The sequence below is a fragment of the Mirounga angustirostris genome, unplaced genomic scaffold (assembly GCF_029215605.1).
Source record: "Mirounga angustirostris isolate CCGP_5_RB_7025 unplaced genomic scaffold, mMirAng1.0.hap1 SCAF_16, whole genome shotgun sequence".
In the NCBI taxonomy this organism is placed as follows: Eukaryota; Metazoa; Chordata; class Mammalia; order Carnivora; family Phocidae; genus Mirounga; species Mirounga angustirostris.
In genome coordinates this window covers 17462146-17474577 of record NW_026991724.1, presented here as the reverse complement: position 1 = coordinate 17474577, position 12432 = coordinate 17462146, and the positions used below count along the sequence as shown (strand labels likewise).

The window sequence follows — 12432 nt, the reverse complement described above, 5'->3', positions numbered from 1 at the left end:
AGCCACAATGCTATTATCACTAAGAAACTACACATTGATATATTTCACTATTGATATACAGTTCCATATTTAAATTTCCCCAATTGGTCTGGTTATATCCTGTATAGCTGTAGTTTTGTTTGTGATCCAGGATCCTATCAGTGTTCATCTCATTTTTTCTTTCATGACATTTTTGAAGAATCCAGGCAAGTTGTAGAAAATTCCACAATCTGAACTTGTCTTATTTATTCTTCATGGTTAGATTCAGGAACGTCCCTTTCGGTAAAATCCTACATAGGCCTTGTTATCTATTTCCCATTACATCATTATCAGGAAGCCTGTCTTGTAGACTTGTACCATATTGGTGACACTAAGTTTGGCCACTGGGCTATTTGTGAATTTCCTATCCTTCCTTTTATCTCCCCACCAAAAAACTGAATCCGATCAAGACACTATCAGAAGCAACCAGCTAAATCCAGGATGTAAGACAAATATCACAGTTTCTCTAACAATCTATGTTATGGTATGTGTGGGGAGGAGAAAGAAAGATTGTTTTAGAATAAAAGATTTAAGAGACATATGGCCACAGACATTGAGTGGATCTTATGTGAATCCTGATATGAATGAACTAATTGTAAAAAGACATCTTTGAGATAATTGGGGAGATTTTAATGTGGATTAGGTATAGATAATATTTAAAAATTACTGGTAATTTTGTTGCATGTGATAATGGCATGGTTATAATTCTAAAACATTTTAAATTGTAATATATTCATGCAATGGAATATTATACAGCAGCAAAAAAGAATGAAAAAAAGATTTATCATGGTGGATAAATCTTAGAAATAACCTGTCAAGTGAAAAAAAGTAAATTATAGAGTGATACAATTGATATACCAATGCTACCATTATATACATAGAATATAATGTATATCATATACTGGATTTGCTTTTTTGCTTCTTTGTTTTATGTGTTATGTTAAAATACACATAACATAAAATTTGCCATCTTAACAATTTTTAAGCATATAGTTTAGTAGTATTATATGCATACCCATTGTCGTGTAGCCATTACCATCATTCACCCCCCCCACCCCCCCACCATCTATCCCCACCCTGTACCTATTAAGGAATAACTCCCTGTTCTCCCCTCTCCCCAGCTCCTGGCAACCACCATTATACTTTCTTTATAATTTTGACTACTCTAAATACCTCATGTAAGTGGAATTATTCAGTATTTGTCTTTTTGTGACTGGCTTATTTCACATAGCATAATGTTTTCAAGATTCATCCACATTGTAGCATATTGCAGAATCGCCTTCATTTTTAAGGCCAGATAATATTCCATGGGATGTACGTACCACATTTTGGTAATCCATTCATTGGTTGATGGACACTTAGGTTGCTTCCATGTTTTAGCTATCGTAAATAATGCTGCTGTGGACATGGGTGTACAAATATCTCTTCAAGACCCTGCTTTCACTTGTTTTGGATATTTACCCAGAAGTAGAATTGCTGGGTCATATACTAATTCTATTTTTTAATTTTTTGAGGAAACTCTATACTGTTTTTCACAGAGGCTAAACCATTTTACATTCCCACCAATAGTGCATAAGTGTTCCAAGTTCTCCATATCCTCATGAACAAATGTTGTTGTTGTTGTTTTTTAAGATTTATTTATTTTAGAGAGAGAATCCTCAAGCAGACTCCGCACTGAGTGTGGAGCCCAATCCCAGGGTCCTAAGATCATGACCTGAGCGGAAATGAAGAGCCGGCTACTTAACTGATTGAGCCATCCAGGTGCCCTAACACTTGTTGTTTTCTAATAGTAATAGTAGCTATCCTAATCCATGTGAGGTGGTATCTCTTTGTAGTTTTGATTTGAATTTCCTTAATGGTTAGTGATGTTGAGCATCTTTTCATGTGCTTTTTGGCCATTCATGTATCTTCTTTGGAGAAATGTCTGTTCAAGTCCTCCACCCATTTTGAGGCTGTTTGGTTTTTTATTGTTGACTTTTAGGAGTTCTCTATATATTCTGGATATTCATCCCTTATCAGATTTATTTATTTATTTCCTGAAAAACAGTGCTAGAGATTGTCTAGGGATACATGCATATAGAGTAAAACTAAGAAGCCATGTATAGGAATGATCAACACCATTCAGGAGAGATGTTTGGGGCAGAGAATTAGGATAGGGAAAAGCACATAGGAGGCTTCACTCATAGCTGTTGAGTTTTATTTCTTAGAGTAGGTCATGGTTAAATGGGCACTCCTTTTTTGTATTCTCCTGAGAGTATTTCACATACTTAGAACAATCATGTATAGCAGGCAGTTGGCTGGCTCATTCAGTAGAGCATGCAACTCTTGATCTCAGGATGGTGAGTCTGAGCCCCACGTTAGGTGTAGAGATAACTTTAGAAAATAAATGAATAGGGGCGCCTGGGTGGCTCAGTCGTTGGGCGTCTGCCTTCGGCTCAGGTCATGATCCCAGGGTCCTGGGATCGAGCCTCACATCAGGCTCCCTGCTTCGCGAGAAGCCTGCTTCTCCCTCTCTCACTCCCCCTGCTTGTGTTCCCTCTCTCGCTGTGTCTCGCTCTGTCAAATAAATAAATAAAATCTTTTTTAAAAAAGGCTTTAATTTATTAAGTAACTACTAGGTTCAAAAAGCTTAACATACATAACTGACTTTATTTTTTATTTATTTATTATTTTAAAGATTTTATTTATTTATTTGACAGAGAGAGAGACACAGTGAGAGAGGGAACGCAGGGGGAGTGGGAGAGGGAGAAGGAGGCTTCCCACGGAGCAGGGAGCCCGATGCGGGGCTCGATCCCAGGACCTGGAATCATGACCTGAGCCGAAGGCAGACGCTTAACGACTGAGCCACCCAGGCGCCCCATAATTGACTTTAATTGTCACCTCATTTCTCTCATCATCTGCCACCACTCTGCCCTTTGTACACTTCAGTCATAACTGGACTCCCTACTGCCTTTTTTTTTTTTTTTTTTAAGATTTTATTTATTTATTTGAGCCTGACCCCGGGACCCTGGGATCACGACCCGAGCTGAAGGCAGACGCACAGTGACTGAGCCACCCAGGCACCCCTCCATACTGCCTTTTTAAAGAGCATGGCATTGTCCTGCCACAAGACCTTTGCACTTGCTGTTCCCTCCACCTGGAATACTCTTCCCCATGAAGAGCATGGTTTCCTCCCTCTCCTCCTTCAGTTCTTTTCTCAAAGAGCACCTTTCCAGCAAAGCCTTCCCTGACTAATTTATCCCCCTTATTCTGCTCTATTTTTCCTCATAGCAATTGTCACCTTCTGACAGATCCTGTAATTTACTGGCTTACTATGTTTTCTGTCTGTCTCCCCTCAATAGTATGTAAACTCCATAAGAACAGGGATTTTTCTCTGCTTTATTTGGTGTTATATTCCCAGCACCTCAAACAACTTGGTACACAGTATAGCACTTAATACATATACGCTGAATCAGCGAATGAATGGATTTGTTATCTATTACTGCGTTACAAATTACCCCCCAGATTTAGCAGCTCCAACCACAAACATTCACTCACGTGGTTTCTGAGGGTCATGCATCTAGGAGCTGCTTAGCTGGGTGGTTCAAGCTCAAGTTTCCCCATGAGACTGCAGTCAAGCTATTGGCCAGAGCTGTAGCCGTCACAAGGCCTGGCTAGGGCTGTCGAACCCAATTCCAAGCTCACAAACATGGTTGTTGGCAGACCTCGTTCCTCACCAGCTGTTGGCCGGGAGTTTCGGTTCCTAGCCACATGGGCCTCTCCACAGGGCTGCCTCATGTCATGGCAACTGGCTTCCCCTGAAGTGATGAGAGCATGAAAAGAAAGAAAGGGGGAAGGGAGAGAGAGTGGAAGTGAAGCAGGGAAGAGAAAGAAAAAGAGAAAAGAGTGAGGGAGGGGACAAAAGCACTTGAGACAAAAGACACAGTCTTTTATTACCTAATCACAAAAGTGACATTCCATCTGTGGCAGACAAAATAATAGTCCCCAAAGATGTCCAAGCCCTAATCTCTAGAACCTGTGAATATGTTACTGACATGGCGAAGAGATTTAGCAGATTAAGTTAAGGATTTCGTTAAAGTGCGGGAGATTATCCTGCATTGGCCCCATGGGCCCAATGTAATGACAGGGTCCTTATCAGGGAAGGAGGCAGGCAGAACAGTTGGTGAAAAAAGGCAGACTTGGCATGGGAGCAGTGGAGTGATGCACTGTGAAGATGAGAAAGGGGCTGTGAGCTGAAGAACTGAGGCATCCTCTACAGGCTAGAAGAGACAAGGAAACGGATTCCCCCTGGAAACTTCCAGAAGGAACACAGCCCTGCTGACAGCTTGACTTTAGCCCAGTAAAACCCATGTCGATGTCTGGCCTCCAGAATTGCAAGGTTGTAGCTTTGTGCTGTTTTAAGCCACGGAGTTTGTGGTGATTTTTTCCAGCAGGAAGAGGAAATGATTACACCATCACTCTGGCCATGTTGTACTGGTTAGAAGTGAATCAGCCCAGGGCGCCTGGGTGGCTCAGTTGGTTGGGCGACTGCCTTCGGCTCAGGTCATGATCCTGGAGTCCCGGGGTCGAGTCCCGCATCAGGCTCCCTGCTCAGCGGGAAGTCTGCTTCTCCCTCTGACCCTCCTCCCTCTCATGCTCTCTGTCTCTCATTGTCTCTCTCGCAAATAAATAAAATCTTAAAAAAAAAAAAGAAGTGAATCAGCCCACATTCACAGGGTATGAACGCCAGGATGCACGGTTGTTGGGGGGCACTTTAGAGGCTGCCTACTATAATGAATGAGTTATTATTAACCCTACTTTATAGATGGATAAACCAAGGCTCAGAGGAGTGAAGTAACTTGCCTGAGGTCATATAATTAATGATAGTGAAGCGGGTTTCATCTGATCCTCAAAATAAATTCCAGACTCTTGACAAATAGCTAGGAGTGACTATCTGATCTGGGCCCTGCCTGCCTCCATCTGCACAAACACAGCCCATTGATTCCCACCAGAGGGCTTTTACACCTGTTGTTTCTTCTCCAGAATTGCTCTTCAGTGAGCCGGCTCTTTCTCACCTTCAGGTCTCAGTTCAAATACAAGTTTTCCCAGATAACACAATAACTTTCCTTCACCCCTTTTTACTTTATCTTTACTTTGTTGGTTTGTTTGTTTGCTGTCTGATGTCTATTCCCATTACTCTGAGCTCTCATGAGGACAGGGGTTTTGCCCGCTTTATCATTGCTGTATCCCCAGCACTGGCACATAGTAGGTCCTCAGTAAGTCTTTGCTGCGTGGATGAATGAGTGACTTCACAGGGAGGTAAAACAATCTATTCAACTCACTTCTCTAGGCATCTTGAAATAACGGTTCTTAGGGGCACCTGGGTGGCTCATCGGTTAAGTGTCTGCCTTCAGCTCAGGTCATGATTTCTGGGTTCTGGGATCGAGCCCCACATTGGGCTTCCTGCTCTCAGTAGGGAGTCTGCTTCTCTCTCTCTCTCTCTCTCCCCCCCACCCTGCCCCGCCCCACTGCTCCTTCTCTCTCTCTCTCTCTCAAATAAATAAATAAAATCTTAAAAAAAAAAAAAAAAAAAGAACGGTTCTTAGCTGGCCAGCTTATGAAGATTAAAAGAAAGAAAGAAAAGAAGTCACAAGGCCTAGAGCCACAGGATATATATATATTTTTAAATGAGAGTTTCAGTCCAACCACCACCAGGCTGGACTTGGGGGTGTTCACGGGGCTCTGGGCTGTGAGAGTCCTTTGTCTCCAGAGCAGGCAGAACCCTGGCAGGAGGGGTGAGCAATCCACCAGCACCACTATTTGGGTAATAGCTAAGCCTTTTCTTCCCAGGCTGGTTCTGCTGGTCCCCACACCCCTTCCCGCAGGCAAAAATCTTCCCTACTTAACCAGGAACTGGAGCTCTCTGAAGACTCTGCAGGTCAACCCTGAATTGAATGAGGGTTGTCAGAGAGAGACAGACTCGGTTAGCGAGGCTGGGTTCTTGTGGTCTTGGACAAAGAACCTGTTTTCTCCATCTCTCTCCCTCTTTTGGGGGGAAGGGGGAGCTTGAGTAAAGAGAGTTGAATTATAACAGTTCAGTCTCATAGTTGGTTTGTGTAAGACTCCCCTCCTCCCCAACTCTGTTTAATAAATATACTTTTTAAAGATTTTATTTATTTATTTGAGAGAGAGAGAGAACAAGTGAAGGGGAGGGGCAGAGGAAGAGGGAGAAGCAGGCTCCCCATGTAGGGCTCAAACCCAGGACTCCGGGATCATGACCTGAGCCGAAGGCAGATGCTTAACCAACTGAGCCACCACCCAGGGCGCCCCTGAATTTCATAGAATTTTTATTTGTTACAAAATATTCTTCTGATTTTTTCCCCCCACCATTTAAAAATGTAATAATCAGGGGCGCCTGGGTGGCTCAGTCGTTGGGCGTCTGCCTTTGGCTTGGGTCATGATCCCGGGGTCCTGGGATCGAGCCCCGCATCGGGCTCCCTGCTCGGCGGGAAGCCTGCTTCTCCCTCTCCCGCTCCCCCTGCTTGCATTGCCTCTCTCGCTGTGTCTCTCTCTGTCAAATAAATAAATAAAATCTTAAAAAAAAAAATGTAATAATCATTCTTGGCCCATAGGCTTTTGTGCACTGACCCCTGGTCTGGTTCATTGTTTTGAACTGCTGCATAATTATTCCATAGTTCAAAATATTCCATACTTCACATATCTGTTCCCATCGAGGGGTATTTGTTTATCTCCTATTCCCAGCTACCACAAGCAACAGCAGCAGAGAACATCCTTGGTTATGTGGGAAGATCCCCAGGATATTTGCCTCAAATTGCTGGGTTTCAGGGTATTGGTCTACACTCCACAGTAGTTCATGGGAGCCCCATTTCCTCCAACTTTCTAATGTTTGCCTAACCAAATTGGTATCTCCTCCTTCTTTTAGCTTGGATTTCCCCAATAGCTAATGAATGTGAACATCTCTTCATATACTAGCATCCATTTAAGTTACCTCTCTATCTACCCGTGTTCCTCACCCATTTTTCCGTTAGATGTTTCTGACTTTTTCTGATTGGGAAGACTTCCCCATCTTAGACCAGTTTCCTCCTAGGCACCACAGTTACCTACAGGGCTTTTCTGAAATAGGCTCTTTATCCCTGTTTCTGAAATCTCAGTGTCTCAAATAATGAGAATTGGGCCTTGGGTTGGGTTCTTAGGTCTATCATCTCATTTTAGCAATCTAATACTCAGGGACTATTACTGAGACTCCTGGTTCTGGGAGGTTAATTACCAACCCAGGACCACCCACAGGGATTATGGGGTTGAGCAGATGCTGAAGCTGAGCACCATTAGGAAGAGCTTGGACTGCATATCAGAATAAGATAGAAAACAGCACTTCTGGGCCAAATTGGAAATGTTTCTAAATGATAGGAGGCAAGACGCTGGAGAGAACAGGGCCTTCTTTTTCCAGCTGGTGCAAGTGAAACAAGTTCTCAACCTTTCTAAATGGCAGTTTGACCATTATGTGCCAAAAGCCGTCAACACCTGCACACCCTTTGACTCAGCATATTTCCTAGGAATTTGTCCTGAAGCAGGAATTGATGAAAGGCAAGGAGAAATGTGTTTGGTGGTTGGGGGTTAAAAAAAAATCACGCCTGGGGCGCCTGGGTGGCTCAGTCGTTAGGCGTCTGCCTTCAGCTCAGGTCATGATCCCAGGGTCCTGGGATCGAGCCCCGCATCGGGCTCCCTGCTCAGCGGGGAGCCTGCTTCTCTCTCTCCCTCACTCCCCCTGCTTGTGTTCCTGCTCTCGCTCTCTCTCTGTCAAATAAATAAATAAAATCTTAAAAAAAAAAATCACTCCTAAATATCCCACTTGAGGAGATGGAATACTGTATATGCTATCTTAAGAAAGATATTCTATAGGATTTCTAATGCTATGGAAAAATTTTAATAATTCACTTAAGATGGGGGAGAGATCCATAGTGGATCCAGAATGATATCCTTTTTGTAAAGAAAATACATATGTGAGGGGCACCTGGGTGGCTCAGTCATTAAGCGTCTGCCTTCGGCTCAGGTCATGATCCCAGGGTCCTGGGATCGAGCCCCGCATCGGGTTCCTTGCTCAGCGGAAAGCCTGCTTCTCCCTCTCCCACTCCCCCTGCTTGTGTTCCGTCTCTTGCTGTGTCTCTCTGTCAAATAAAATCTTAAAAAAAAAAAAAGAAAATATATATGTGAGTAGAGAACTCTAGGAAAATGCATTAATGTATTGCTATGGGCCATGTACTGTTTTTAGTGCTTTACAATTTCACTTAATTCTAACACAACAATTTAAGTACGTGCTGTTGTTATTCCCATTTTACAGGTGAAGAAACTGAGGTCAAGAGATGAACGGCCCAGGATCACACAGATGGTAAGTGATGAACCCAGGATTTGAACCCTGGTGGCTAGCTCCAGAGCCACCACAAAATATTCCCCAAGGTCACCTGCGTATTTACTCCTGGGGAGTGAGACCAAGGTGATCCTTACTTACTTTTATTTCCTGATTTTTCTACAATTAATTTTTTTTAAGAAGATTCTCCACCCTAGCCCCCTTGTAGTGGTTGAGGCCTTTGGAAAATAGAGTCAGGAGATGTTGGGGTTGGGAGCATTGTGGGGAAAAGAATCAGGAACAGGATGGAGCTGTTGCTTACCTCAGATCCTACCCCAACCCCAAATCCTCTTTCTTTTCACTCATGTCAAGGAAATCGAAGGTCAGATATCAACTATACAGCGTTGGACCCATTCCTTACCCCTCCTGGGCCCTTTTCCAGATATGTCATACGGACTGAATTTCTGGAGAAGCCCCCCTCTTTTCCCTCCCTTCCCAGGACGCAGGGTGAGGCAGAAGGAGGAAAGCCTTGCTCAGTAGTGCTGGGAAGGAAAGGAGGGAGAGGGGGCGAGGCAGAGGAGTGAGAACAGGGAGTGACAGGTCTAGGGAGGGGTCTGCTCCTGTCATCTCCGCTCCCCTGGGGCTTGGAGGAGTGACTACCTCGTCTCTGAATGTAACTAGGAAGATCAGGGCTGCAGTCAGCGCTAGAGAGGGCGTCTAAAGACCTGGGTTCTGCTCACACCTCACCATTGGTCACCTATGTCCTAGAACAAGTCAGTCCCTTCTTGAGCCTTGGCTTTGTCCAAGGTTGAAGGGATTCACGCCTGGCTGTTTGTGACAGCATGAGGAAAGGTGCTTTGTGAAAGGCTAAACGAGCACGGACTGCCTCCGGGGTCAACAAACGACAGTGCACCTCTCGTCATGCCTTTTCCACGGCTTTGTTGAGACCTAATTGACTTACCACGCAGTTTACCCATTAAAATGCACGCTGTGGTGGATTTTAGTATATTCACAGAGCTGTGCTACCATCACCACAATGTTTTAGAACATTTTATCACCCCAAAGGAAACCCAGTGCACTTCAGCCGCCACCCCCAGGCCCCTCACCACACCCCCGCAGCCCCAGGCAGCAACCCCCATGCTCTCTGTCCCCATAGACATTTCCTCCCCATGTTATCCTACAGTATGCCCTTTGTCCTGCACTCAGCGCGTTTTTAAGCCTCATCCACATTGTAGCACGTGTAAAACTCACTCCTTTTCACAGCTGAACAGTATTCCATGGTATGGCTATCCCATATTTTGTTTCTCTGTTCATTACTTGATGGACAGGTGTGTTTTTCTTCTACTTTTTGGCTGTTGCCGATAGTGCGGCTCTAAACTTTGATGGACACTTTTTTTTTTTAAAGATTTTATTTATTTATTCATGAGAGACAGAGAGAGAGACAGAGGCAGAGCGAGAAGCAGGCTCCCCGCAGAGCAGGGAGCCCGATGCGGGGCTCGATCCCAGGGCCCTGGGATCATGACCTGAGCCGAAGGCAGACGCTTAACCGACTGAGCCACCCAGGCGTCCCGATGGACACATTTTGTATGGACGTATGTTTTCATTTCTTCTGGAGAGAGGAGTGGAATTGCTGGATCAAATAGTAATTACGTGAGGCAGCACCTGTTTTATACAGTCCAGGAACTACGAATGTGGTTTTTTTAAATGTTTCTAAATGGTTGGGGAAAATCAAAAGGATTATAATACTTTGCAACATGTGAAAATTATATAGACATCAAATTTCAGTGGGCCACGAATGAAGTTTCGCTGAACAGTCGCATCATTCCTTCACCTGTTGTCTGTGGTGCTTTTGAGCTACAATGGTAGAAATGAGTAATGTGACAGGCCTGCAAAGCCTAAAATATTTACAGTCTGGTCTTTTATAGAAAATGTTTGCCAACCTCTGAACTACGGGTTGGTGCTGTTATTACTAATTATTTACTGTTTGGTGGAGGCAGCCCGGGTATGTACTGGCTTGATGGGAACAGGACTCAGGTCGCCAGCCCCTCTCTGCCAGGTCCTGGCCAAGGAGCATAAAGGAATGAGAGCTCCCAGCCCCATTTTCTGGACTGAGAAACTGAGTCCTGCGGGAGGGCTCAGGCTCATGCAAGATGAGCAGGAAGTGAGGGCATCTGGTTCTTCTTCTCCTGGGCAGCCTCCTCCCCTCCGGCTAAGAAGACCAGCTGTGAATAATTCATGCTTGGCGTTTGCAGAGCACTCCATCTTTTCAGAGCACTTTGATCATCATTAATTAGTCAGAACCTGGCTCCAGCTGTCGCCTATTAAAACTCGAACAGAAGTGGCTTTGATGGCTCCATCCCGAAACCTGGAAGCTTCCATCTCCATTCCAAGGCTTTGTACCACAGACTCCTCTCTGCCCATCACCTCTTAAAGCCCTAGAACCCACTGACTTGGCCCCAGAATCAGGTTTCTTGGAGGAAAAGGGCAGTACCAGGGTTGAGAGCCCTCCCACAGGACCCTCATAGGTGGTGTCTTCTGAGAAGTCACGTCCCCTCTCTGCCCATCAGGAAGATACAAGTAAGGATGCCTGTCTCTGGGGTTGTTGTGGGGATTAACCAAGTTTGTACTTACAAAAGTGTTCTGAGAGGAACCCTCATACACTGCTGGCAGAAAGATAAAATGGCACAACCACTTTGGAAAAAAACCTGAGTGGTCCTCAAATGATTAAATGTAGAATCACCGTATGACCCAGCAATTCCACTCCACTCCACTATGTGTTCGAGAGAAATGAAAAACCTGTACATAAACATTCATAGCAGCATTATTCAGAATAGCCGAAGAGTAGAAATGGCCCAAATGTCCATCAACTGAAGACAAATAAAATGCGATATATCCGTCCAACGGAGTATTACTCAGCCATAAAAAGTAATGAAGTTTGGCAACAGATATGTGCCTCAACGGAAACAAACCTGAAAAACATGATGTTAGGTGGAAGAAGCCACACACAAAAAGGCCACATATGGTATGACTGCATTTATATGAAATGTCCAGAGTAGGCAAATCCATGGAGACAGAAAAGAGATTAGTGGTTGCCAGGGACTGGGGAGGGAATAAGAGTAACTGTAAATGGACGTGAGGTTTCTGTTTGGGGTGATGGAAATGTTCTAAAATGGATCATGGTAATGGTCACACAACTCAGTGAATATATTAAGAACCAGCGAATTGCATGCTTCATATGGACAAGTTTTATATGTAAATGATACCTTAATAAAGCTGTTTTTTAAAAGGGCTCTGAAAACTGTAAAGCGATGAGCACAGGGGTACTCACCTGCATCGAAGATGATCTAGCCTAATGGACGAGCTGAGTGCCCTGACCAGTCCGTTTAGGGTAGTTCTTAAGACTGGAAATCAGAGACGCCTGGGTATCTTGCTATCTATGACCTCAGGCAAATCATTTAACTCTCTGATCCTCAGGTTGCCTATCAGTAAAACTGGGACAATAATCTCTGTCTCGGGGCACCTGGGTGGCTCAGTCAGTTAAGCGTCTGACTCTTGATTTCAGCTCAGGTCATGATCTCAGGGTCCTGAGTTCAAGCCTCACATTGGGCTCCAATCCTGAGCGTGGAGCCTACTTTAAAAAAAAAAGAAGAAGAATCTCTGTCTCTTGGGACTGTTGTAACACTATTGTAGGAACATGTTGAGCTTGGTACACAACACCTAGTGGGTGCTTGGTAAATGATGATTTCCATGTGGAGTTACCTGATCCTCCCAGCTGCTCCCAGGGGCTCCAGGGAGCAAGTCCACGCCGCTCCAGTCCCCTCAGAACCTACTGTTTCCCAAAATTGCCTGATCGTAGAAATTATCTGGAGCATCTGTTAAAAATACAGATTCCAGAACCCCACTTCAGCCCCATTGATCAGAATCTATATACGTATATATTTTTTAAAGATTTTATTTATTTATTTGACAGAGAGACAGCGAGAGCAGGAACACAAGCAGGGGGAGTGGGAGAGGGAGAAGCAGGCTTCCTGGCGAGCAGGGAGCCTGATGTGGGGCTTGATCCCAGGACT

The 12432-nt window shown here is 44.4% G+C and overlaps 1 protein-coding gene across 3 annotated transcripts in view; it reads left to right on the top strand.

Moving 5' to 3' along the window:
- Positions 1-12432, top strand: part of CDH3 (cadherin 3) — a 126644-nt gene that overhangs the window by 39141 nt on the left and 75071 nt on the right. For all 3 annotated transcript variants that reach the window (XM_064581287.1, XM_064581286.1, XM_064581285.1), the window contains one exon: positions 8357-8404. In XM_064581287.1, coding sequence (XP_064437357.1) covers positions 8402-8404 — 3 coding nt within the window. In that variant the 5' untranslated portion in view covers positions 8357-8401. The remainder of the gene's footprint in view (positions 1-8356; positions 8405-12432) is intronic.